General features: G+C 28.9%; 4 protein-coding genes across 4 annotated transcripts; all 4 read left to right on the forward strand.

Moving 5' to 3' along the window:
* The first annotated feature begins 3,951 nt into the window (after positions 1–3,951).
* Positions 3,952–6,915, forward strand: LOC123299791. The gene is made up of 4 exons (XM_044882188.1): positions 3,952–3,969; positions 4,754–5,248; positions 6,193–6,322; positions 6,782–6,915. The coding sequence occupies exons 1-4, from the start codon at positions 3,952–3,954 to the stop codon at positions 6,865–6,867; spliced, it is 729 nt and encodes a 242-aa protein (XP_044738123.1). The 3' UTR covers positions 6,868–6,915.
* Positions 6,916–12,487: 5,572 nt separating this feature from the next.
* LOC123299874 (paired mesoderm homeobox protein 1-like) lies at positions 12,488–17,320 on the forward strand. Its single transcript, XM_044882312.1, has 5 exons — positions 12,488–12,503; positions 12,967–13,226; positions 13,700–13,814; positions 16,690–17,235; positions 17,298–17,320. Exons 1-5 carry the CDS (start codon positions 12,488–12,490, stop codon positions 17,318–17,320), a joined length of 960 nt encoding a protein of 319 aa, XP_044738247.1.
* A 754-nt stretch (positions 17,321–18,074) lies between these two features.
* On the forward strand, positions 18,075–20,226 carry LOC123300046. Its single transcript, XM_044882552.1, has 3 exons — positions 18,075–18,285; positions 19,459–20,031; positions 20,149–20,226. Exons 1-3 carry the CDS (start codon positions 18,148–18,150, stop codon positions 20,224–20,226), a joined length of 789 nt encoding a protein of 262 aa, XP_044738487.1. The 5' UTR covers positions 18,075–18,147.
* Positions 20,227–21,904: 1,678 nt separating this feature from the next.
* On the forward strand, positions 21,905–23,945 carry LOC123305361 (nuclear inhibitor of protein phosphatase 1). Its single transcript, XM_044887057.1, has 4 exons — positions 21,905–22,137; positions 22,337–22,551; positions 22,616–22,836; positions 23,197–23,945. Exons 1-4 carry the CDS (start codon positions 22,109–22,111, stop codon positions 23,803–23,805), a joined length of 1,074 nt encoding a protein of 357 aa, XP_044742992.1. The 5' UTR covers positions 21,905–22,108; the 3' UTR covers positions 23,806–23,945.
* The last annotated feature ends 785 nt before the right edge of the window (positions 23,946–24,730 follow it).

Raw genomic sequence — 24,730 nt, forward strand, 5'->3', positions numbered from 1 at the left:
CCTCACATTCTCTTAACTGTATTTTTGCCATAAAATATAAACGAAACATATATAATGGATAGAGATAGATGTATGTACTAGTTTCTTCTTTTATAGTTGTTTCAAGATAAAAATTAAGGAGTTTAGGTACTTAAATCAAATTAAAACATTTAAAATATTAAATTCATATGATAAAAATGGGATTGACTTTACATATGACGATGAAACGAGAAAATTCCAAAATAAAAACTATAATATAGCGCGAAGTCATGAATCATTAGTTATTTAATTTTTGAATTGGAAATAAAACGTCCTTTACATGAGAGAAAATCAAAAGTTTCTTTTGAAAATGAAATGGGGTTTTAGACCAGATATGTCAAGATGTGTTAACCCTATTTACGACGGGTTGAGTTAACATGGACTGGCCTATTTTAGGTCCATCGAATTAGAAGAGTGATATTAATTCAAGCATTCTAAATTCACATAAAAAAGTTTTTGCTCAATGATGGAAAATTAATTACATTCATGTCATTGTTCTTACCCATTATATGCATTCCAAAACTATGTTACCCATAAAATAAATGATAGGCAGGTCAATATTGGTTCAAGCCTGGAAGTAGATTGTTGAGTTTGAGTCAGATATTGATCGAAGCCTGAGATCTAATCTCCACCCAAGCCTATTATCAGTAAAAAGGAAAATTATAATCACAACCATTTGCCACGTTTTTTATGGTACCATATTTAGTTTTTACCCAGAAGACCGATAATCGACGATGATTGTTATGTATATCAAGGTTTAACCCTACATATGTGCTTCCTTTGAGGTAACTGCCTTTATTCGCAAAGCCATTCTCTACTATTCTAGCGTCAAAGAACATAAATATGAATTAATAACAAACTTGGTTCATTAGCCTTGATCAAGACTTGGGCAACGGTAGGGCAATGCTAATAAATCAATGCTTGATTTATTAGCATCATGCCATTAACAAGGACAATGATAAAAGTATGATGCTCGGCAGACTTTTGTGCGGCAATTAATCCATGGGATACAGCCGTAAATTTAAAATTGCCATTTTCTCTAGAATAACTTTGTAACGGTAAAATGGGTTTTCATGCAAAATAACTTTTGCACTAGGTGTTTACTTCTTAAGAACGTTCCCAAAAAATGAAAGTAGGCAAATATTTGAGACTCACGTTTCCAAATTTTAGAGTAAATTCTGTTAGAATTTAGAACTAGGATTATATAGAAAATTTGTTTCATTACTATAAATTTATTTTATGGAAAAACAAGCGCTACGAATTATACATTTCTTTATAGGAAAACTAACTTGATACCCGCCCGCTTCACTGGGTTTAAAAGTAAAAACCACTGCTTCATAGCCTCCACTTCTTTTGATCTCACTTATTCCCCTTCCATAACACTTGAAGGGATTGTTTTACGCAGCTAAAAGATATACATAGTTTTCAATTTTTTAAACCGTAAAATAGTCATAATTCATTGAGTATATCAGAAAAGGTGGCAATGGAAATTTTTTCACATTAGCTATTTTAAATTTTTACAGAAATGTTTAATTTACGGTTCAAAATGATGATCTTCCCCATCTGTGATAATCATTTTGCACCATAAATTAAAGATTTCTGTAAGAATTTTAAATAGTAAATATCAGATTAAATTTAATTTTTTTTTAAAATAAATCTTTTAAATGTATAGCTCATGTGTTATTCTGATGTATGAGCTATATTGCTGTACAGTTTCATTAAAACCATTCGCTAGATTTTGCATGAAAGCGTAACAAACAAACAAACATCCTTACTTTCACATTTATAATATGTAGGGGTTTGTCATGCTTTTAACTGATGAATATTAATTATCCAAATTAATCTTAAGAAAAGCACCCTTGTTACATAATAAAGTATACTTTTAAAAACATAGGATTTATATGTTAAAAGTTCAAATCAAATGATTCTAAGAAAACGTGATTTTTTGGGAACGCCCTTAGGATCAAAAGAATAAATTAAAAAAATATTACTCATCTTTCAACACTCGGTTCAATGCGGTAGAAGATGATAATAAATTTTGAGCTTCATTTTCAAAAGTGTATGCTTTCGAATGCACTGTTAACAGTCAAGATTTGAAATAACGTCAATTTTATATCGGAAGTAAACATATTTTAGCAAAATATAATGCAGTCCCCAATGTTCTTAATTATTTCAATTACTTAAACGCTATAGGTAAAATAATAGATACCTAATTAAATTATTTTAAAAGAGAATAAATTTTTAAAAATTTGTGCAATATATATTTCTTATCAGCCAAAACATTTTCCAAATATCAAATAAAGAATAATTAGCCTCTCACAATGTACAATTTGTAGCCATTTTTACATAATAATGTATTATTAATTAGTATTAATTGATATCTTGATAGGAACTAATGAAAAATTATGAAGATTTTAATCAATTAAAAATATTTATTAATATTTTAATTCTTTAGATAACATTGTAATTTCAATTATTTTTGCTCAGTCATTAATAAATCTTAAAACAAAAATTCAAATAGATATTAAAGTTCAAAAATATTACTTTTATTTATCAAATATGCCAAATGCCAATCAAAACGACTGACTGGAACAAATTACTTCATAACGACAACGATAATTTTAAATTCTATTTTTAAAGCTCAAGTTTCAAGTGTTTTTAAATAATTTACGTTTTAATAATGATTTTATTTCAAAAATAATGTTTATCAACGTTTACTGTCATCTATTGAGGATGGAAATGTAACTATAAATATGGTTCGATTCTAAGATACAACAATGGCAAAGCAATAAAGCTTTATAAAAGGGGCACAGGTGCTTAAAGAAATTGGTCATTTCATACTGAATTAACCACAAAGCATCTGATACTTTCTGATAACAATTTTCCTATAGAATTCTAATATACAATATCTAGAATTACATTAGAAAATACTAGTAAATATTATAATTTGAATTCTATGATTTCAATAAATTATTTTTCTCATTAAATTTTGTTTAGAAAATAATTTTAAGCGAATGATTTAGTTTCACATTTAGAAAGAAGAAATCGTAAAATACACTCTGTTCTGTTCCAAAAACAGAATGAATCGGGCTAAAAAACGAGTTTTAATTATTAAAAATCGTGCTGAAACTTTAGGTTTCACTAGTAAAGATTTGCAACAGTTTCGATTATTGCAAAAGTTATTTAAAAATGATAAAAAACCGTATGTGAAATATTTTTTATTAATTTTAACCACTTTTTTGTTGGGATTCAGTGTTTACAAAATATTTGTCTCTAATGATCAGGTTCGATATTTTTTTTAATTCATAATAACCAGTATTTGTTCGAAATTTTCGAACTTATCTCAATTCTCTACTTTATTTACCTTTAAATAAAAACAATAAAAAATTGTCTACCGGCTTAAACTTATGTCGATTTATATCTCGAGAGCTATAATTCGGCATAAATTAAAGCCGGTTGTATTAATTGTCTCAGGAAGTTTTTATGAAAATTGAAGAATCAATTTTTTTAATCAAATTTCTACTATTTGTTTAAGAAATGAAAATCACACTAGTCGAAAAAATTATTTTTTTGGTCACATTGATGCAATAGAACATTTTTTATAGTTTTTGGGGTGCTGAATGCGAATTCGGCTTTCGCTAATACATAATTTTGAAATATTTTTAGCTAAATAAGGAAAAAATCCGTTTTCCGATTATATTTGAAATTTTGTAACCGATTATATTGGAAATTTTGTAATCTCTCTAGAAATTTTTCTCTTATGAAAATTTGAAGCCTTTCTTTTCCCTCACTCTTCCTTTAAAACATTTTTTGAATTTTTCGATATTCTTTGCTCTTTTTGGTACTACTATTTATTTATAATTTAATAATTCTACTTATATATTACCTGCTTATATTCTATTTCCTGGAAAAAGTGTTAAATTAATTTTGAAAATGGTATTTTCGATTGTCGTAAATTTTATTGAGAAAAAAATTTATTCCCTCATGAAATATGACTTCGAATTTAGGGGGGAAATAAGTTTTTTTCTATATTAAGGGTATAATATCTCGAAAACCTGATGTGTTGAAAGAATTTACCGTTCAGATACGTATTCAGCACGCCAAAAACCTTTTAAAAAGTAAACTCATGCTTCTGGGACAAAATTTGTGTTGGCTAGTTACTTTTTTTCAATTTTAATGAAAGTATTTACTAAGAAGATTTGGACCCAAAAATTACGAAAATCAAAGGATCCCACACGATTACATAAACAAATGGCTTTATGTGAAACTTTTTCAAACCGCCTCCGAAATATTCATCGGGTCGTTCTGATCAAGACTTCTCTCGGCCACAATATTATTTGACGGATATTTTTCGAGCTACGGGTGATCAAAGCTGCACATATATTATATTTATAGTATATGACTATCGTCTTAATAATGATACAACTTACAAACACCAACTTACAAGACAATACAACATAATATCTACAACTATATAGAAACACACACATACCACACACGGTAGTCATATACTATAACTATAATATATGCGAGCTTTGATCGCACATAGCTCGAAAACTACTCGTTTAAAAATTTTGTGGTCTGATTGGTGGTTTGAAAAAGTTTCACAGAAAGCCATTTTCCTCAAATCTAATCGTGTGGGGTCTTTATATGATAATTAAGACATGGCGTGAGATATTCGATTTTAAATTTCAATTTATAACTTTTTGTTTTTAATAAAAATTTCTTTTCAAAGTGTTTGTTTCAAATACCACAATCCTGGATGCATCTATTTCGTGAGCCTGAAAATTGTAATTTATGCCATAGAATAAAGAAAATCGATCGTATTGAAAATATTAACCCCGATGATTTTGAATCCATTTATGCGTATTCAGGACGTCCTGTGATTGTAACAGATGGTACAAAAAATTGGTCTCCTCTCAGTACTTTTACTTTTGAATTTTTTCGAGATTTGTATAAAGATTTTGAAGAAGAACAAAATGAATGCCAATTTTTCCCATACAAAACAGAATTTTTAAGTTTAAGTGATGCATTGAATATGAGTATTGAACGTGCTCATTTAATGGAGGGTACAAAACCATGGTATTTTGGTTGGAGTAGTTGCAATAAAGCCGCTACGAAATTATTACGCCAACATTATACGCGACCATATTTTTTACCAACCATTTCGGAGAGCACAACATTGGATTGGATTTTTATGGGTGGTCCTGGAGATGGTGCACATTTACATGTGAGTTTTTTAATTTTTAAGGATGTTTGGTAGCTTTTTTAACCCAATTTTTGGAATATCTATGAAATTTTTATTGAAAGTAATTGTTTAAAAAATTTCTGCTATTTTTTTTCTTAAGTATTTCGTTAAGAAAAACGATAAAAATTTGAGATTTATCAAATATTATAGAATATTTCCACAAGTGTCCAGAAATCTCAAAAGTTGTTGAGTTATAGTTTCAAAGTCAAAATCAAAATTACACGTAGAAATTTTGTCTATAACAATAGTAAATTTTAATGTACAAATCTGTGCGGTCGCTAATGACCTCGACGTTAAAAGCGACCTTAAAAAAAAAAAGAAAATTTTTTAAGAAGGTATTCTAGAACATTTTTAAGAAGATCTAGAACATTAACAAAATTTTGTAAAAACTTTTGGAAATATTCTATATACCCCAGAAAAATAAGACAAAAAACAGCCGATCTTCTTAAAAAATTCGAATGAAGTTTTTTCAGCGGTATTATCTCCATTTGGATGCAAGGAATGATTTAAAAAGGTCTATTGCAAAATCATGTGCGCTAAATAAAAGTAAAAGGTCGGGAAAATAGTTTTTTTTTTTCAAATATACATTAAGTATATGGTTTTCTTTTAGTTATTATAAAATTTGTTCGTGAGTAAATTTAACAATTTTACAAAGAAGGTTCTATACAAAATATCCCTAGAAGCAATAATGCTACCTTCGACCTTGAATAATTATTTTTGCACACATGATTTTGCAATGAACTTTTCATATTTCATTTCTAGCATCCGAATAAAGATAATACCGGTGAGAAAACTTCACTTGGATTTTTTAAGCTGATAAACCTTTATTTTCCCGGCTATATATTAATTTTATTGAAATATATTTTTTTTTATAAACTGCCATGCACCGTTTAAAATTATTTATTATTACAATTGTTTTTGAATAGATTGATGGCGTAAAATATCCATCTTGGCAAGCACAATTATCTGGGCGTAAACTTTGGCGATTAGTTCCACCTCCGGAATGTTATTTTTATTGCCATGAAATTGAGGAAATTGTGAGTCCTGGTGAAATAAGTAAGTACTATATCTGGTGAAATAAGTAATAAAAAACTTGTATCTTAAAAATCAAAAATTTTTCTGATCATTTCGCTACTTCAAAATACTCAGCTGGTCTCTACTGACTTAAATGAGAAATGGAGAGGAGGGTGCAAATATTGTCTTACAATATATAATTAAATGATATTGGAAGGAAATTTCTACTAATTCACTTACAAACTAGAGTAGTCAATGATATTAAACAGATTATATGTTCCATGGTTTTGTGTTTGTTTATACCATGGAGATAAGTATTTATATCTCCTTCAATCGCCCTTTTCTATCTAAAAATGGTTAAAATTTTTAGATACGAGGTTTTCATTCTAAGCCGACGAAGTTTGTAAAATTAGCGTAATTTACCTACTCCCAAAAAAACCATAGATCAAACACAGTAACTGTAAGAATGCTATCTATACTTAAACGCAATTATTTTTCTAGTTGTAGTGGACACTAATAGATGGTATCATCAAACATTCATCGTCTCGACAAATGTGAGTATAACAATTGGATCCGAATACAATTGAACAAATATTTATCGATTATATTAAATAAAAGTATTGTATCATGTTATATCCAGTCTCTAATGATTTCTTATGCTTTACAATTACAATAATTATAAAAAATACCTGTATAAACTAAAGAAGCCATATTTTTGTTTTATCGAATCAGACTGTTTAATAAGTATTTTGTCGCATTATTTCAAAACAATAAAACTGAAGAAATATTATTTTTGTTTGTTTCTTTTCAGAATATTTTTTAGCTTTTGGTGCATTAGAAAACAATTGGATATTAACACGCTTTTATTGGGTTGGTTTGTATCAATGTAAGAGAATCTTTGAATGTGATTTTCACCCACTTCAAAGAGTCGGATAAAATTGATCTAACACTTATCAAGGGCCTATGACAATACAATAATTTAATAATTTTGTCCAATAATGGTGATCAGAATCTTCAGAATTAACGATCTTTTTCGTACGGAAACAAAAAAGTAGAAAATAAAAAATAGTTAAAAAAAACACATTTTGTAACTAGCTGAACTAAAAAAATAGAACAAATAAATATAGTTATTAAGAGAAAAATCATTTTAGCGTAAAAAAGCGTTGGGTGCTTTTTAAGATATTTTATAATAACTTTTCTACCAATAGGTATACATATATATATACAGTGATTGAAATGTAGAACCCCACGCTTTTTTTACGATAAAATAATTTTTTTTCTTAATCACTCTAGTTTTTTTTAACTTATATTAATTATTTTCTACTTTTTAGTTCACCTAATTAAAAAAGCCTGTTTTTTAGTTTTTTTTAAACTTTTTTTTTTAATAATCTAAAAATCACTTTAACTCATAATATTTTTGGTTACTGAGAAAGGGGCAAAGGTCGTAATTGAGTAACTTGGATCCCAAGATCTTGTTGTGTTCAATTTCATCGTGAGTGTGCCCAGTCACTAGTTCAGAAGAGGGTGCAGGAATTTTTGGTTTAGAGGGAGATCAAATCAGAATTTTTTGGCCTAAAAATTACAAAAATTTACCATTTTGACAAACACTTATTTAAATAAATCGAAATAAATGCTTGGTAAATATAGGTCCAAAGAAGAGCGCGTCCCTAACCAGCCCTTCATTCCGCACGCCTAAGACACATGTAGCGCTAGAGGTTGCAAATTCAACAATTAAATACTATACGATTTTTTAATTAATATATGCATTATATATTACATAAATGATATAGCTATTGCCTGCCGAACATAATAATAAATATAAAATTAAATATTGACACAAATAAAGTGATATAAAATTTTTAATACAGAGAACGATTTAAAATAGTTATTTGAAGAATCTATATCTCACCCTTGTAATTACTATTTACCAGTGAAGGCACAGCGCTAAGCTCAGTTCTTCAAAGAACACAATTTTATAACATCGAAAGATAAGTTTTATTTTAATTCTAGATTGATTTATATTTCTAGGCAGGGTATTTTTAAATGCTTTATATTGTTTTGTATACTTTTCGTTTGTTCACAAATACTAATGAACTTAATTACGAGTATTCGAAATTATGAGTACGAAACTTCGAAATTTTGTACTACCCTAAAAACTTGTTAGGATCGCCCCTAGGTGTTTATTTAGCCAAAGTAGTTTTCTTATCAGTATTTTTAACTAGCAAATAAAGTTGTTAAGAATTTTCTCTTATACAAAGTGAAAGTTTTAAAAGTTTTCAAGGCGATTCCCCTTATTAATTAAAATGGTTAAATGAGTAACATAGTTTATATAGAAGCAAATATAATTTACTTAAAAACTATCTAGTTTTTCATTTATATTTCAATACAATTTTCTACAAAACTATTATTTTTCACATGAATTTTCATTTATAGGGTTTCACAAATACACAGGTAGGTAAATATACATTTTACTCAAAAATAGTTCGTATCACAATTTGAAATATTTTATATTTTCTTAGAATATTCCTCGATTAAACGGGGACTAAAGTGGAACAAATTAAAAATTTTTTCAAGAAATTAAAAATTTCATAAATTCAATAGTATTTTGACATAGGCATATTTGCACCGTGCATGAGTTTTTTTGGAGGCGTTTCCATGGTAACGATACACTACTTTAATTATAGAATTGTATGGATGCATATATAATTATATCGATTGCATTTATGACTTACATTGAAAATTTAATATTATTGTCTCACAAATTTAAATAAATAATTATGATAATTTACATTTGAAAAAGAATATTTGTTTGATTTCTTATTTTCACAATTTTTAATGCATTAAGTTTAATTAATTAGTGTTTTTCAATAACTTTAATTTGACATTTTCTATAATATTAACATGTAAAGAATTGCAAATTAGTCATAATAGCTTCCTTTAACGCCAAAATTTTTCACTGGAAGCGCTGGCATTGATTTTATTGTTGCAACCATGACTACGCACACAACGAATACAACTAATTCATTGGTTCGTCCAAATCCAGAGAGAGGGTACCTGCCCTGAAATTCCACCTCGGTACGCTCATGTGCGGCTATAATTTTATTTCAGTCAGAATGAAATTTGATATCTATCATACATGGCTTTCTATTTTTCAGGCTCTTAACCGTACTTAGCCATTCGCTGTCCTTATGTCAATAATTTTGTGTCCGTCACGGTATTAATTTTTCAATACTTCCGATTGGCAAAACACTTCTAATACGCAAACAATTGATAAATTTCGATAGAAAATTACCTCCTTTTTCAGTTTATTTGCAACCTTCGACGCTTTTGTCTATCTTTTTCTAGTGCTAGATTCTATCATAAAATTCATTCAGTAAACATGACAGAGCTGATAAAATCGTGGCTTTTTCGTAACATGGCAATATATACAAAATTCTTAAAATCAGCCTAGTCAAAACTTATATGGAGGAGAGTAGAATATTGCATGCCGGTGCTTAACTCTCACTAGGCGTTTTTCTCATAAGTTTTTAAGACTAACTGGTTAACTGTAAAATATGAAGACGTCAAAAAGGATACACCCCGAAGACCGTGCATCGTACGACAAAAATATTAAAGATCATTTTTTCGTAGATAATAACATTTTCTTTAAATATTTTTAAAAAATTTTGACTTACGACCTTTAATGTATCATCAACCATTAACTATATATTAAGCAATAACCATATTGAAAAAATTTGGAGCATTATAAATAAAAACCTTTGCATTAAACAGAAAAAAGTTTTGAACAAAAGTTATAGAAAATGTTATTATCTACGAAAATGATCTCTACTATTTTTGGTTGTACAATAGGTACACGGTTCTCAAGATATTTGATAAAATGTGTTTTCGAAGATGACGACTGAAGCTAGCCCAGCTCCCCCCATCTTCCTAACTTGGATTTAGATTCGAGAGATACTCCTGAACATATTCCACATACCTTTTTTTTCTTTGCTCTGGCTGGTTGGATATATTTTGAAATTTTTATATTTGCTAAATGGATTGCTGAAAACGTACTTTTAAATTTCTACCCTAAACACATAAATAATATTTATTTATTAGAGTTTGCATTGGTTTTTTGGGCAATTTTTAACCCTCGAACCAAAAAAAAGGGTGTTATAGATATGCCTGCTATGTGTGTGTGTGTCTTTCTGCCTGTCGGTCTGTCCGTCTATCTGTTAATCTGTCTGTCTGTGGCATCATGAAGCCTAAACGGATAAACCGATTTTGACTTTTTTTATTTCGTTTGAAAAGTTATATAATGGAGAGTGTTCTTAGATATGTTTTAAGTGCGAGTTTATTGTTATCAAATAAACAATGAAATTTATCATTAACTTTGTATTATTACCAAACTTTATTTTACTATCAACAAAAAAAGTTTTATTTTTGAGATCAATGAGTTTCTTATATAAAATATTGGAGTACGGTTTAGGCAAGTACCATTTACCAGTTACAAAAATAGTGATTTTTTATTCATTTTAATAAATAAAATAATTGATCAGTTATAAATAAATTTTTTGCTCCGAAAGTATAATCAATACCTACTTTATCTTTTGATAAAAAAAATTAGATAAATCAAAATGCACTTGCTGTTTAAAGTTAAGGGGTACGATTGTGACTATTCTATCCAACTTTCAATGCCCAAAGAGGCAGTTGAGCACACAGACTAAATAATGGGCTCTTGAACAACTAATTTTAAAAGTTTTTCTTGATATACCCTAACTATTTTTAAAATGATAATGATATATATTACCGCTTCATCAACATAACAATACAAATTCCAAGAAAGAATCTTTGAAGCGCATGTATTTAAAATACTACAATGTATATACATAATATACTACTAAAATAAAAAAAAATTAACAACTAATAATAAAATTAAAATACAATGTTTTGAAATAAAACTTTTTTAAAAGCAAACCTATTCTATTCTATTAGTATTTATTTTCCCCCTCATTCCAATATACAAACACAACTTAATTAAATTTAAGAAAATTAAATTAGTATTAATTTAATAAAAAATTATAAATAATAATTATCAAATGGATCCATCAGTAAAAGAGTCAAATAACTTTAATAATACAATTGATAACACCACAACAACATTAACAACAGATGATAATAATAGTTTAATTGTACAACATCAATCTACATCTAATAACAATAACAATAATCATAATAGTAATACTAATAATAACAATAATAATAATAATATTGTGATAACAACTTCAAGATCCAGTGAACTTCAAAATGAAGGTTTGATTATTTTTTCATTGTAAATAAATTCAATTTTTTAGTACCTAAATCTCAACTCTTTGATTCAAGTGGAAGAAGATTTGTCTTGGAAAGGCCATATACGCCGATACAACGCCCAAAATACAATATAATTTTAACTTAGTATATTTTAACAGTTTAATTGATTTTTGTGTACTTTTATTCAAGAACATTTTGCTATGAAGTGAAACATCTCAAAGTTTCTATCTGTGGATTTTTAATTAGTCGTTTACTTATAGGCAACTTGTATTACATATTTGTTGTATGATATAGCATATACTTCATGTCTAGAGAAACAAAATGATGCATAACTTTGTTGCTAAAAATTGTTAAAAAACGTCCCTTTGACGGCTGATATATGTAACAATGAGTGCATACATAAACTAAAAAGTTAAAAACATTTCGAAATGGATTTAAAAAAAAAAATTTTTACTTGTCAAGGAATTTAAATTGAATTATCAACCAGATTTTAGTGTCTTTCGATTATTTTAGGGTAATTGGAACCTAAAATACATAAAAATTCAGATCACTGGACGATTTAATCAGTATTTTTGATGGTATTCCGTAATTTTCATCCAATGGCTATAAATGAACCCCATTTTTGTATTTTTAGAGGTCAAAATTATTATTTTCCAAGTTTCAACGAATACTTAAAAAAAACTTTTTTTAATATTCTCTCGATTTTTCAAAGGTACTTTTGTCGCTGATTTGGATAAAAATTATATTCTAGAGTAATTTTGGCACATAAAATATAAAAATAGTATATTTTTGACAGTAGAGAATATACATGATTTTTTTTTTTGCTTTAATAAAAGCTCATTCATGTAACAAACTTAGAGAGAAAAATTATTTTTCGAATAACTATAAAAACAACAAAGTTAAAAGCATAAAGTAGCTATGGTAGAACGTCACGGTATCTGTCGGATCTCTCTGACTAAATTAGTTGTTTAAAATGCTTATCTATTATATCTTGATCGATTTTAATTTTAATTTCACTATTTGTCATCTCTTTTACGGTATTTTCATATTTTGTTAAAAAAATGCGAAAAAAAAACTTCATGCATATTCTGTATTGGGCGAAAAGCGGCTGAGATTTTGCTCAAAAGTATCAGCATAAAACTATAAACTTATTCATTACTCGAAAAATGCTCATAAAAATTTCATATAACCCCCTCCAAAAATTTTTCAACACCAAATAACAACAAAAATAGACAAATATCAAATAGGTATTTAAATATCTCATAATGAATAAATTTTATTCACTTTCCCATGTTATATTGTTTGGTACTTTCCTATTTTCGTTGTGATTTGCTATTTGCCTTCGTGCCTCACCATAGCTTAATGGGTAATCAAATACAATTTCTTTTTCATTTTAGGTGCATATAGCGATGAGCAATTATTGGGACAAATGCATGATCAAAATTTGGTCTCGTTTAACATTGAAGATCAAAATGATACAGAATCATCCACTTCCATTTCGGTAACAACGAAACGAAAACAACGACGCTATCGAACAACATTTAATAATTTTCAATTAGAAGAATTAGAACGTGCTTTCCAAAAGACACATTATCCAGATGTATTTTTTCGTGAAGAATTAGCTTTACGTATTGATTTGACTGAAGCACGAGTTCAGGTATGTAGGGGATAGTGCTCTATAATGATCTCTCAGAGTAAAATGATCCCTTGTTGTTTTAAGTAAACCATTAAAGCCATTTAGTATATTTATCGATAGGGGGCTTCCACGTGATCAAATTAATCGTTTGAAAAAGACGCAATGCCATGTATAAGCTATTTTTTGACATTTTTCAACATAAAATTTTTTTTTTCTGTTAGTTTTCGCCGGCTGATTGTATTACTCTTGGCTTCTGTTGACTTTTAAAATAATAGAACACATTTTGATAGGCGTATAATAAAATTTAAACTCCATTTTTATGACGATATTCAAATATGTCGTTACGAGCAAAATGATCCCCTTTATATACGATAAAATGTTCCCTATTTTGTGTGTAAAATTATAATAAGTAAAACTATCCCCAATCATGTGGCATTGTATGATTGTATTCGAAGCATTTGTATCTGTTTAGAGCTTATATTATTGTTTTTTAGGTTTGGTTTCAAAATCGACGTGCAAAATGGCGTAAGCAAGAAAAAAACTCTCTTAGTCCGTTATTGAAACAGCATGGTATACAAAAAGATTATTCGAATATGATATCTATACCAGGTAATTAAATAAAATGTGTAAAATAGAAAAAAGACAAAAGGAGGGCATTCATATTGATGAAAGGGTATAGAGTGGATCATATAGGGAGTGATATGAAGAAATATCATAAATTCTCGACATACTTTTGAATAATGCGAGAAAAAATTGGGGAGAAATCATGGCGAAATGATTTAATATATTACAGAATTATTTTCCATTTTCTTCTTAGCTAATTATACAACACAGTGCAGAGAAGTGTACGATTTTAAAAACGCTATATAAAACAAAAACCTTTCAATATTTCCAAATTATGTTTTGTCATGATAAATAAAATACATGAAAAGCATTTATAATACAGTGAATAAGCCGGAAAAAAGTATCGATAGTGGAAAAGTTGGGAAACAGCACCGATTTTAATGAAACTTTTGTAACGTGCCGGTCGGGTGCTATGTGTAGTCCAAAATTTTTTTGAAATTCTTATTTTTAAATGAACTAAAAAAAGGGATGTTATAAGTTCGACCGCTATGTGTGTATGTATGTGTGTCTGCCTGTCTGTCTGTCTGTGGCATCGGCAGCGCCTAAACTGATGAATCGATTTTTTTTTTGTTCCGTTTGAAAGGTTATTTATAATGGAGAGTGTTCTTAGCTATGTTCCAAGAGCGAATTTGGAATTCCGTACCGAAAAAAACTAAAAAAATGGCGATGATCTTCAAAATCGGCTCTGCTTGGTAAAGGCTATAAGGAAAAAGATCATTTAATGGAGAGCGCTCTTAGATATGTTTCAGGTGCGATTAGAGATCATACGAATTCTATCACGTATTACAAAAATTTGTGCAATTTTGAGCCAAAAATTTCAAAAACGCACAAAAGAACACACAGACAATATTTGTTTTTACAAAAAAATACTTAAATATTGATGTTGGGAATACTAAATTTTACATTTGCACAATTATATCAAAGTATTAGTAGTGTCTAGAGACTATGTTCAGAAAAAAAATATAAATTCTTAGTTACTGGCAAAAATGAGCGATTATCGAAGGCGTGACAGAATCCGTGTAATACAACATCGAATTCGTATATTCAGCGACCAAAAATACCTACTACCTATTTCGTACCTATATTAAGGCAAAAAAAACCTTTTCAATAATATTTTGGGCTACATATGCCTCCCGTTGGGGCCTCATGCCCCTCTATGACTAGGTTATAAGTTGGCTGAATGTTTCTTGGGGTACTATAAAGACGTTTCAAAAAGTTTAATTAAAATCGGTGTTGTTTCCCAACTTTTCCAACTGTATATGTAATATACATATATCTTAAGGTATATATTAATTTTAGTCCCAAGCTTAGAAATATTGATGATACGAACCAAATTTTGGTATCTAAGTATTCATAAAATCACATAATTAGTCCATTTCCGTTTGTCCGACCGTCTGTCAGCCCGATCACTCAAGAACGAAAAGTCATATCGAACTGGAATTTTTATAGCGAGCAACATAGAAGTCATAAATAATTGGGTCTGGGTCCGTAGGAATATTGTTAGGTGTTGAAAAATAATTTTTACAATATTTATTTGCTAATTCCACTTTTGCTAATGTACTTTTAAATTATATTGACACGTGTTTCGGGTTTTATCTCATTTTCGAAATGTGTTCGGGTTTTATCCACATTTCAAAAATGGGATAGATTCTGAAACACGCCTCAATATAATTTAAAATAAAGTGAACTTAGTGAAAATAAAGTGAATGAATTTCCACAAATTAAAGCTAACTACAATCAATCGATAGAACAAAAGTTTAAATGTAAAAAATGTTAGTTAGAAAAAAATAAACAACTTTTGTTTGAAACATTTTTAAGTAAATATCATTGTTTTCCCGTGAGGGGGGACCGTGAGGGAGCAAATTTGAGAAAAATTTTTGAGTCCATTTTCTCCAAAACTATAAAAGATATAGAATTGAAAATTTGTAGGTAGCTGAAACTTGTTAGACTTGAGAAAGATTTTAGAAAAACAACATAGTTTTCTAGAAAATTTTCAAAACTGCAACAAATGAAAGACGGAAGGCCACCATAAATGTGTTTGTTTTAGTTAAGTTATTTTAATTTATTTAAAATAATTCAAGCACTGCTATTCAACATTGCCTATACAGGGTATTTCAACAATTAACTCAGTCAATAGTTTATTTACTCTTGCTTTATGTAAATTGTATTTTTAACTAAATAAAGTTTCTTTTCTTGTGAGTTTAACTGAAAAGAGGAGTATCAGGAGTGAGATAAACTGTATCAGAATAACTGATTGCCAATATTTGAAGCATTGAAAGAATTCGTTAACTGAACTGGCATTAGGTGGTTCAAATTCTGCGGAATGTCGAGAATAGCTTTATTCCCAAGCATAATATGTTTTTTGAAGTTAGTTGCATTTAGTTAATATTCTTAAATGCAATTTTATGTAATTTAACAATATAAGTAATAATATGTAGAATAATTCAAAGGTTTTTGTTTTACAGTGTTTTTAAAATCGCACAATTCCTTACCCCACCCTGTACTCAACAAAACATATACGATGCTTCAGACAAACAGACAGACACATAGCGGTCATACATATAACACCCCTCTTTTTGATTCGAGGGTTAAAATGACGAATAGAAAAGGAAATTCACTATAATGAAAAATGGATATTTTAATAGGAGACTGAACCTAATGTTGAACTATTGGACGTGAAAAAAACCTATTCTTACGTCACTAGTATCAATGTGATAAATAATTGGTATAGTTGCAGTTTTATAAGTCCCATTAGAGTTAATGGGGCATGTTAGAAAATTGTTTTAAACACAAAACCGTTCAAGAAATTTGTCCATGCATTCATATTAAAAGTTTACAAAATTTTATATTTATTTTTTAGTATGCACGACTCCATTGAGTCCACCATTATTATTTTCAACGCCACCACCTACAAATGGAAATTATCACGAAATATCACTGTACAATAATCAATATCAAAGTACACCATCGACCTCATTAAACATCGAATCAATATCACCATTACAACAATCCTCAAATTCATTATTTCTTGACTATAACTGGTCTAACAATTTTAGCAATACACCAATTGTTAGCAATAATCATTCAAATTATGGTACATACACCAATATTTTAACTATAGATAAATTAAAAGATGATAAACAAAAGTTAATCGATACATCAACTGATACATCAATATGTATAATCACAGATGGTATTGATAATGTTGCATATACAACAAAACGAAGATTATCAAATGATGACAATACTGATAATACAAAACAATCTGATTTTGATGAAAATCAATATTTGAATATCACTGATAATAATACTGTTGTACAACATGAAAAAAATTTAAAGAATAAATTACATAATTGTTTAGATGAAATTGTTGATAATGATAAAAATGATAATTATGATGATATATGTATTGATTCTGATTTATTAAAATTGAATACCAAATAAAATGAGAGAATAAAACAAAAATAGTCACTTATTTTAATACGCTGTAAAAATAGACCTTTTTCATGAAAAACAGAAATGCTTTTTGATAATTTTTTATGAAAATATAGGTCGAGTAGAGCCCGTAACTCAAAAATTACGCATTTTCAACAATAAAAACACTATGGAAAAAATTGTTAAAAAGTCACAATATTTGAAATATTTTAAAACGATATTTTTTGGCTCGACCACCGCACACGTGATCTGTGATGTCAATCCGACAAGCAATGACAATAAAACAGTGTCAACAGTTGTATTAATATATCACTATTATCAACTTTAAATGACGTTAAACCAACCTTCGTGTAACATCGTGTGTTTCCGGATCGCTTTCGCCAATTTGAATTTTAATGATTTTCATTGTCTGTTTTCTCGGTCATATGGCTTCAAAAAAATCGGGGCAAAAAATTAGCCCATTTATCAAGACATTTACTTTCACTTAAAAAAAAAAAATTGTGAAAAAGGTCTATTGTATACCTTAATCAAGCATCAACAGATATTCGATGCTTTTTCCGATACAAGCACTCAAAAAATTAACGCCAGAGATTTTTTTCCTAGCTTTAACAACATGAAATGGCCCCGCCCACAGGAAACAGTTACGATTTTGAATTTTGTTAATCCTGCTTGAGTGCTCACTTCATATCATGAGCGCTCCTATCGGCCAAACGATGAACAGTAGGTTTCCTGAGCAATACTGGAACATACCTATAAAAAAATTTGGACTTGACATAAGTTCTTCAGTAAACCAACGAAACAAACCTAACACTTTGTTTTTAAGTCAATTAATAATTTAATTACAAATTGTTAACAGAATAAAATCTGATAAAATTATTTAAAAATGGATCTTAGATGCCGCACGTGTTACAAAGTAATTGATGAAAAAAAAGGGTTAAATATATTAACTGAACGACCCTATCGAACTCACAAGGGAGATTTATCACTTGCAAACATGTTATTTGAGTGTACTTCCGTAAATGTAAGTAATGGATTTTGTACTTGTAAACATCTGAATTTTATTATAATTTAACTCACCTAAAAAGGAAAAAGGATTAGGTATATAGGTTAGTTTTAATGTCCTTTTGAAACTATGATTAACCAAGTTGGTTCACCGACCCGCGTGTCGTTTAAAGTTTTAAGAAGAGACAGCGGCTAAAAAACAGTTTTGAGTTTTTAAAGAAAAGTATTTACTATTAACAAGCGAAAATAATAACCAACGTAGTTAATCGTTTAAATATCCTGCATATGCTAGAAGCACAAAATACAATGATAATATAATACATGACGGCTTATTTTTATACCATGTATATATGAAATATACATAGTATATTAAGTTTAGTCCCAAGTTTGTAACGCTTAAAAATAATGATGCTAGGAAAAAAATTTTGTCATAGGTGTTCATAAAATCGCCTAATTAGTCCATTTCCGGTTGTCCGTCCGTCTATGGACACGATAACTCAAAAACGAAAAAAGATATCGAGCTGAAATTTTTACAGCGTACTCAGGACGTCAAAAGTGAGGTCAAGTTCGTAAATGAGCATCATAGGTCAATTGGGTCTTGGGTCCGTAAGACCCATCTTGTAAACCGTTAGAGATAGAACAAAAGTTTAAGTTTTTCAGACCGATAATTTAAATGTGACGTTATCATGCTCATTTGAAAATGCAACACTTTAAAAAAAAATCGTAGACAGAAAGTTTGGTAAACTCGTCAAAATGAAGCCATTCACAAAGTTTCAAGTATGTATTTATCATTTAACAAAAAGAGTGCAGTCCCGCAGACTATATGGACAGATTGAAAATTTTCGGTTTCATTTTCATAGTAACATTAGTAGTATTATTAATTTTATTGAGCGTTAATTTGTGGAAGTCCATTATATTTTTTATTTATTATTTAGCAATAACGACCACTTAATTTGTTTTTATAAATTATTTATTTAAAATAATATAAAAATTATGTTTACGATCGTTTCGGCTTGTTCAGCCATTTTCAAAACAATTTTAAAATGAACATTTTGTTTTGAAAATGTCTGAGCAAGCCGAAACGATCGTAAACATAATTTTTACTATACAATAGTCCATTTTACCAAATTATTTTAGAGTTTTAATGTCTATTTATTTTAGTATTGGGTAAATATGAATGACTTTTTTATAGGCTTTAGAAGAGGATCACATTTCAAAAATTAAAGAACGTAAATTTATGGTGTGTAGAGGCTGTATATCTGATTTAATTAAGAGTTATTCTTTTCGTATTCGATGTTTAGAGTCTCAAAAATTATTTAATAAATATAATAAACCAAATGCAAATGATACGGACGATGCAAGGAAAAATAATTATTCAGCAATATTTTTAATTGATACTGATGAATTTAAAGATGATGAACAAATTATGAATTGTGGCAATGATCAAGTTTTGAATTGCGACGATAATAAAGAAAATTTTAATGAAAATACTACCGTTGATGAAAACTCTCTCAATAGTGACGAAGAAGATGAATATTGCCTTGACAACGAAAAAGATGAAATAAAAAAAATTAATAATTATATTAAATTTTGTGCAAGGACTAGTGGAATAAAAGAAGAAGAAATACTTCGTATTATTGATAACGAAACTCCAGATGCCGGTGAAGTAGTCATTAAAAAACCAAAAAATTTACCGATAAAAGAAGACAATAAAAAATTAGATGCGATAAAAGAAGACAATAAAAAATTAGATGAAGAAAGTGCGGTAAAATATAAAAATATAAAAGTATATTCGAAAAAGAATAAAGATGCTGAATTATTAAAACAGAAATTGAAAATTGGAGAAGAACTATTATTAAAAGAACAAGAATTAATAAAAAAGAAAAAAGAAGAAATCGACAAACAAGTAGCAGAATATTTAAGCAAAAAAGAAAAAGTTTTATCTTCTACTACAACTTAAGAGGATAATGTTAGGAGATATCAAATTATGAGATCAAGATAATTTCTTTTTAAATTTTCTAATCGGGGGATTAATGAAGAAAATTCTGTGATTATTAAAAATTAGTAACTGTCCGAAATTTTATTTATTTGTTTTTAAGTTATTTTTTCTTTAAGTTTATGATATATAGAATAATTAGAATTTTCCTTAGACATAATTTGTAAATGATTATTAAAGGTTTAAAGAATTTTTTGAGTAAAGAAAAATTTTATTTTTAGATAACCCTTTAAATAAAGAAATAAAATATATGATTCTCAATGTTTATGCGATTTTTAATTTATATTCTTGAAAGGGGGGCGTTCTATTTTTAATAGTTTCGAAACATCAATCAGAAATATTTCTTTGTCAGACATGAATATATCTTGAAAGAGTGAAACGAAGCGAGTAATAATTATAATTTATTTTTGAATAAGAAACTTACCCAAGATTTTTGATATTAAGCCAGTCGTATAGCATTCGAAATCGTGCTCGTTTCGAAAAAAATTTCGAATAGGTGAAAGTACTTTTCTAAGGGGGTTATTTAGTGACCTGATCACGAATTTTTGTGTCATTTTGACCCCGAGATAAAGGAAAAAAGATATGGCTATTTTTAAGTGCGTTTGAATTGAACATGGAAATTTCGATTTTCATGAGTTTAACTTTGAAAAATAATGAATATATTAGTTCACATAATCAACAACGAAATAATTATATATAATCTAAAAAGCGTTTCAAATATAGTATTTCTATTTCATTATTTTTAACTTCCCAGTATAGGAAGTTATTGTAATGGGTTCGATTTCCGAAATCGAAATTTTCAACATACCTTTACGTTTCATGGTTAGTATAAGACATTAACACCAATTTGGAGAAGAAGTAGTAAGTAAAAACGAATTCGTGAAAAACCTTTTCAAGAAGTATGTGTGTGTGTGTACGCACGCCTGTAGACATTTCTTTCATCGTCGATATCGCGCGACCAAAAATTATAGCAACTTCGTTGAGGTGTCGATCGAAGCGTATTGAAGGCAAAATGACCCAAAAAGATTTTCATAACATTGGGTCGAGTCGGATGAGCTTTTTCTTAAATTTTATCCTGATCGATATCGCGTAAACAAAAAATGATATCGACTTCGTTGAGGTACCGATCAAAGCGTATTAACGCGACAATATGATCTGAAAAGAATTTAATAACATTTGGTCAAGTAGGGCGAGCATTTTCTTTAATTTTTTCCTGATCGATATCGCGCGAACAAAAAATGATATCGGCTTCGTTGAAGTGCCGATCGTAGTGTATTAACAGCATTATGATCAGAAAAGTATTTCAAAAAAACATTCGGTCGTGTTTTTATTTAAAAAAATTTTTAACTTTTTATTATGATGGGAAGTTATTTCTGTCCAGGCTCTATCCACGGCTTGTTTTGTTTATTTTTGGTACATTTTTTTTTTTTCGTTACCGTTGATGGGCAAATGCCTTTGTTGCAAGAAACGAATAAATGACCAGGCAGATTATAGAGTACTGAAAAAAGTTGATCTCGATACCCTAAAAAAAGCTAACATTGAAAGCTCTGATATTTTGGAAATAAAGTTTAAATTAACGAACATTATTCTTGTGTGTAGTGCGCGTACCCTTATTGGATTATTAAACGTTCACTACATTTTTGGAGTTTCACGGAGCCCAAAAATCTATTTTTCAGAAAATAAATTTGGCAAATTCGTTTTTTGAAAATATTTTTGACTATTTTGATATCAATTTGAAAAAAAAAATAAACGTAATGATAGATTTCGAATTAATAAAAAGCCTTCAATTTAAAAAATTTTCAAATGTGTGTGATTATTGCAATGTAAGAGCAATACAAAAATAAAGATGGCTAACCATTATGAAGTGCCCAATTGGTAAGTTATTATAATTATATCAAAATAAATTAATCGAAATTGATTGAATATATTAATTTCCAAGATTTTTGAATACAAATAGCTAAATTCTGTTTAGAAAATATCGTTTATAATTTTTGTTGATTATTATTTTATAAAAAGGTTATGTTCTAGAAAGTTTGTAAATAAGTCAAATTTTTAATATTTATGTATTTTTTAGGGCAGGAAAGCCACCAATTGGTCTTCATTTAGATGTTTTAAAAGGCGACAAATTAATACAAAAATTAATGATAGATCAGAAAAAATGTTATTTATTCGGACGAAACGCTCAATTGAATGATTTTTGCATTGATCACGCAAGTTGTTCTCGAGTTCATGCTGCATTTGTCTACCATAAACATTTAAACAGAGCGTTTCTTATTGATTTAGGAAGTAGTAAGTTTTATAATATATAACGTGCTTAAATTTTATTTTACTATTTTGCGTTGTTTTCGAATAGCTCATGGTACTTTTATTGGTCCATTGAGATTAGAACCGTATAAACCGACACAGCTAGCGACGGATTCGACATTTCATTTTGGTGCTTCTACACGCAATTACGTTTTGCGCGAACGCCCACAAGCAGGATCACGCCCTATAATAGACGAGCTGGAGACGGAAACTAATGAAGATGGGGAAGGAGGACTCTTAGGTCTTCCTGAAAATGAGCTAGAATTGGATGTAAGTAATTGTAATTTATAAAAATAATTTTGGAAGCTGCAGAATTGGAACAATTCTGCGACAATCTCCCTCCGATTTGCCTAAAATTTCGTATATTAATTCTCTAGTTATCCCTTAAAATTCGAGATATTTCACTTAAAACAATTAAAAGCGTTTTTGCAGAAATTTATGTTTAAAAATTCTATTTTCTCGGCAAACGGAAAATTTTATGGAGAATGGTCTTTTATCTTCTAGTTATAGTGTGCCCTCCTTCGGACACACTATACATAGATCACGTACAGAAAAGAGGACACACACTATACATATATCACATAAAAAAAATTGTGACTAAAAGAAATTTAAATAATTTATTTTTTGTAGAATCTCACAGAATTTAATACCGCACATAATCGCCGAATTTCTATGTTGGGTATAACTGATGACAGCGAAAAACGGACAAATTCTCGAAAACGTAAAAGACGAGGTGTATCATTTAACGAAGACGAAGAAATAATCAATTTAGAAGATATTGATCCAACAATTGGAAGATTTCGAAATTTAGTACAAACCACAATTATACCTTCGACACAAAAGCGGCCAAAATTAGCAATGGATCTTAGTTTATCATCAAGTTCAACGGATATTGGTTTGGCTAAAAATTTACATCCGAATATATCACATCTGTATCATGACATTCCACCGGAAACGCATTCAGGTGGCCCCATTTCCCCATCATCTTTAACATCTAGTTCAATGTTTAGTAATTTTAATAATTTAAGTGCAAGATTAGGTATGTCGTTACCAAATCCAGCACCAGAAGTTGATATGATGGAAACACAACCGATACCATCTAATTCACAATCCTTTAACAATGCGATGCCAAGTAATAATCAAAATATTAGTGATTCGGGACAAACACAAGAGCCCAAAAAGAAAAAGTATGCAAAAGAAGCTTGGCCGGGTAAAAAACCAGTACCTGGCCTTTTCTGAATATTTAATACACAATCATCTACAATTATACTCCATTCCTTTATGGAAATGGTTTCGAAACTTTTCATTTGTATTGTAATAATTATTTGTAACGTAAATAGATTTTCGTTGAACTAAAATAGGGTTAAAAATGCCTTACAGTTTAAGTCATAAAAATTTTATTTTTACTTTATGTTATTTTAAAAATTATTATTTTATAATAAAAACTTACTTTTATTGAATGTAGATAAAAATAAACTTAAGAATGAGTAATATTTTCGTTCGTTGATTTTACAAGGGGTCCTAATCAATAAATTCCTATTTGTTTTGGCTCTTGTTAAAACAACTTTGTACTACATCAATAAGTTTAATGGGAAAAAAACTTTTCTAAAAAAAATATTACAATTACTTTAGTACCAGGAAAGTTTTACAATCACAATCAAGTTCAGAAAAATTGGGCCCACTTTGTGTATATTTCGAGCGAAATCAAGTTAATCCAAAATCGAGAAAAACTGAATAATTTTCTCGTGCTTGAGACTTCTACCTAGAGAAAGTGGCCTTACTACTCCTACATGTTACTTGTATATTTTTTTAACTTGATGTGTACATCCTTACAAAATACACGATAGTTTTTTCGTACTAGTACTAGTCTAGTATTTTCTTGTTTATAGTTTCAAAAACCGAAATAATCATTCCGTCAAATTCAGCTCGCTGGAAGTCAGACTTTTTGGTAATAACTTGTTAGTCACTCAGGTGTAGCCACGTTGCAAGTCATGTTGTGTCGTTCCGTAATAGTTTCCGAAAATTTAACGTGATCGTAGGGGTGTGAAATAAGCCATTTTAACTAAAAATAATTCTTGTTTTTGGATGTACAGAAGTTCACTTGCAGTATGATCAACAATACCGTTTAAGTTGCTTTCATTACTTGGTATGATTCTTGTGAGTT

Source organism: Chrysoperla carnea, chromosome 1 (genome assembly GCF_905475395.1).
Source record: "Chrysoperla carnea chromosome 1, inChrCarn1.1, whole genome shotgun sequence".
Classification (NCBI taxonomy): Eukaryota; Metazoa; Arthropoda; class Insecta; order Neuroptera; family Chrysopidae; genus Chrysoperla; species Chrysoperla carnea.

Coding starts and splice junctions, on each gene's coding strand:
- LOC123299791 (XM_044882188.1), top strand. Junction 5,249..6,192: donor GAGATGGTGCACATTTACAT/GTGAGTTTTTTA, acceptor GTTTTTGAATAG/ATTGATGGCGTAAAATATCC. Junction 6,323..6,781: donor TGTGAGTCCTGGTGAAATAA/GTAAGTACTATA, acceptor TTATTTTTCTAG/TTGTAGTGGACACTAATAGA.
- LOC123299874 (XM_044882312.1), top strand. Junction 13,227..13,699: donor TGACTGAAGCACGAGTTCAG/GTATGTAGGGGA, acceptor ATTGTTTTTTAG/GTTTGGTTTCAAAATCGACG. Junction 13,815..16,689: donor GAATATGATATCTATACCAG/GTAATTAAATAA, acceptor TTTATTTTTTAG/TATGCACGACTCCATTGAGT.
- LOC123300046 (XM_044882552.1), top strand. CDS start 18,148: ATGGATCTTAGATGCCGCACGTGTTACAAAGTAATTGATGAAAAAAAA. Junction 18,286..19,458: donor TTGAGTGTACTTCCGTAAAT/GTAAGTAATGGA, acceptor ACTTTTTTATAG/GCTTTAGAAGAGGATCACAT. Junction 20,032..20,148: donor AATTAGATGAAGAAAGTGCG/GTAAAATATAAA, acceptor TTAATAAAAAAG/AAAAAAGAAGAAATCGACAA.
- LOC123305361 (XM_044887057.1), top strand. CDS start 22,109: ATGGCTAACCATTATGAAGTGCCCAATTG. Junction 22,552..22,615: donor TCTTATTGATTTAGGAAGTA/GTAAGTTTTATA, acceptor GTTTTCGAATAG/CTCATGGTACTTTTATTGGT. Junction 22,837..23,196: donor AAAATGAGCTAGAATTGGAT/GTAAGTAATTGT, acceptor TATTTTTTGTAG/AATCTCACAGAATTTAATAC.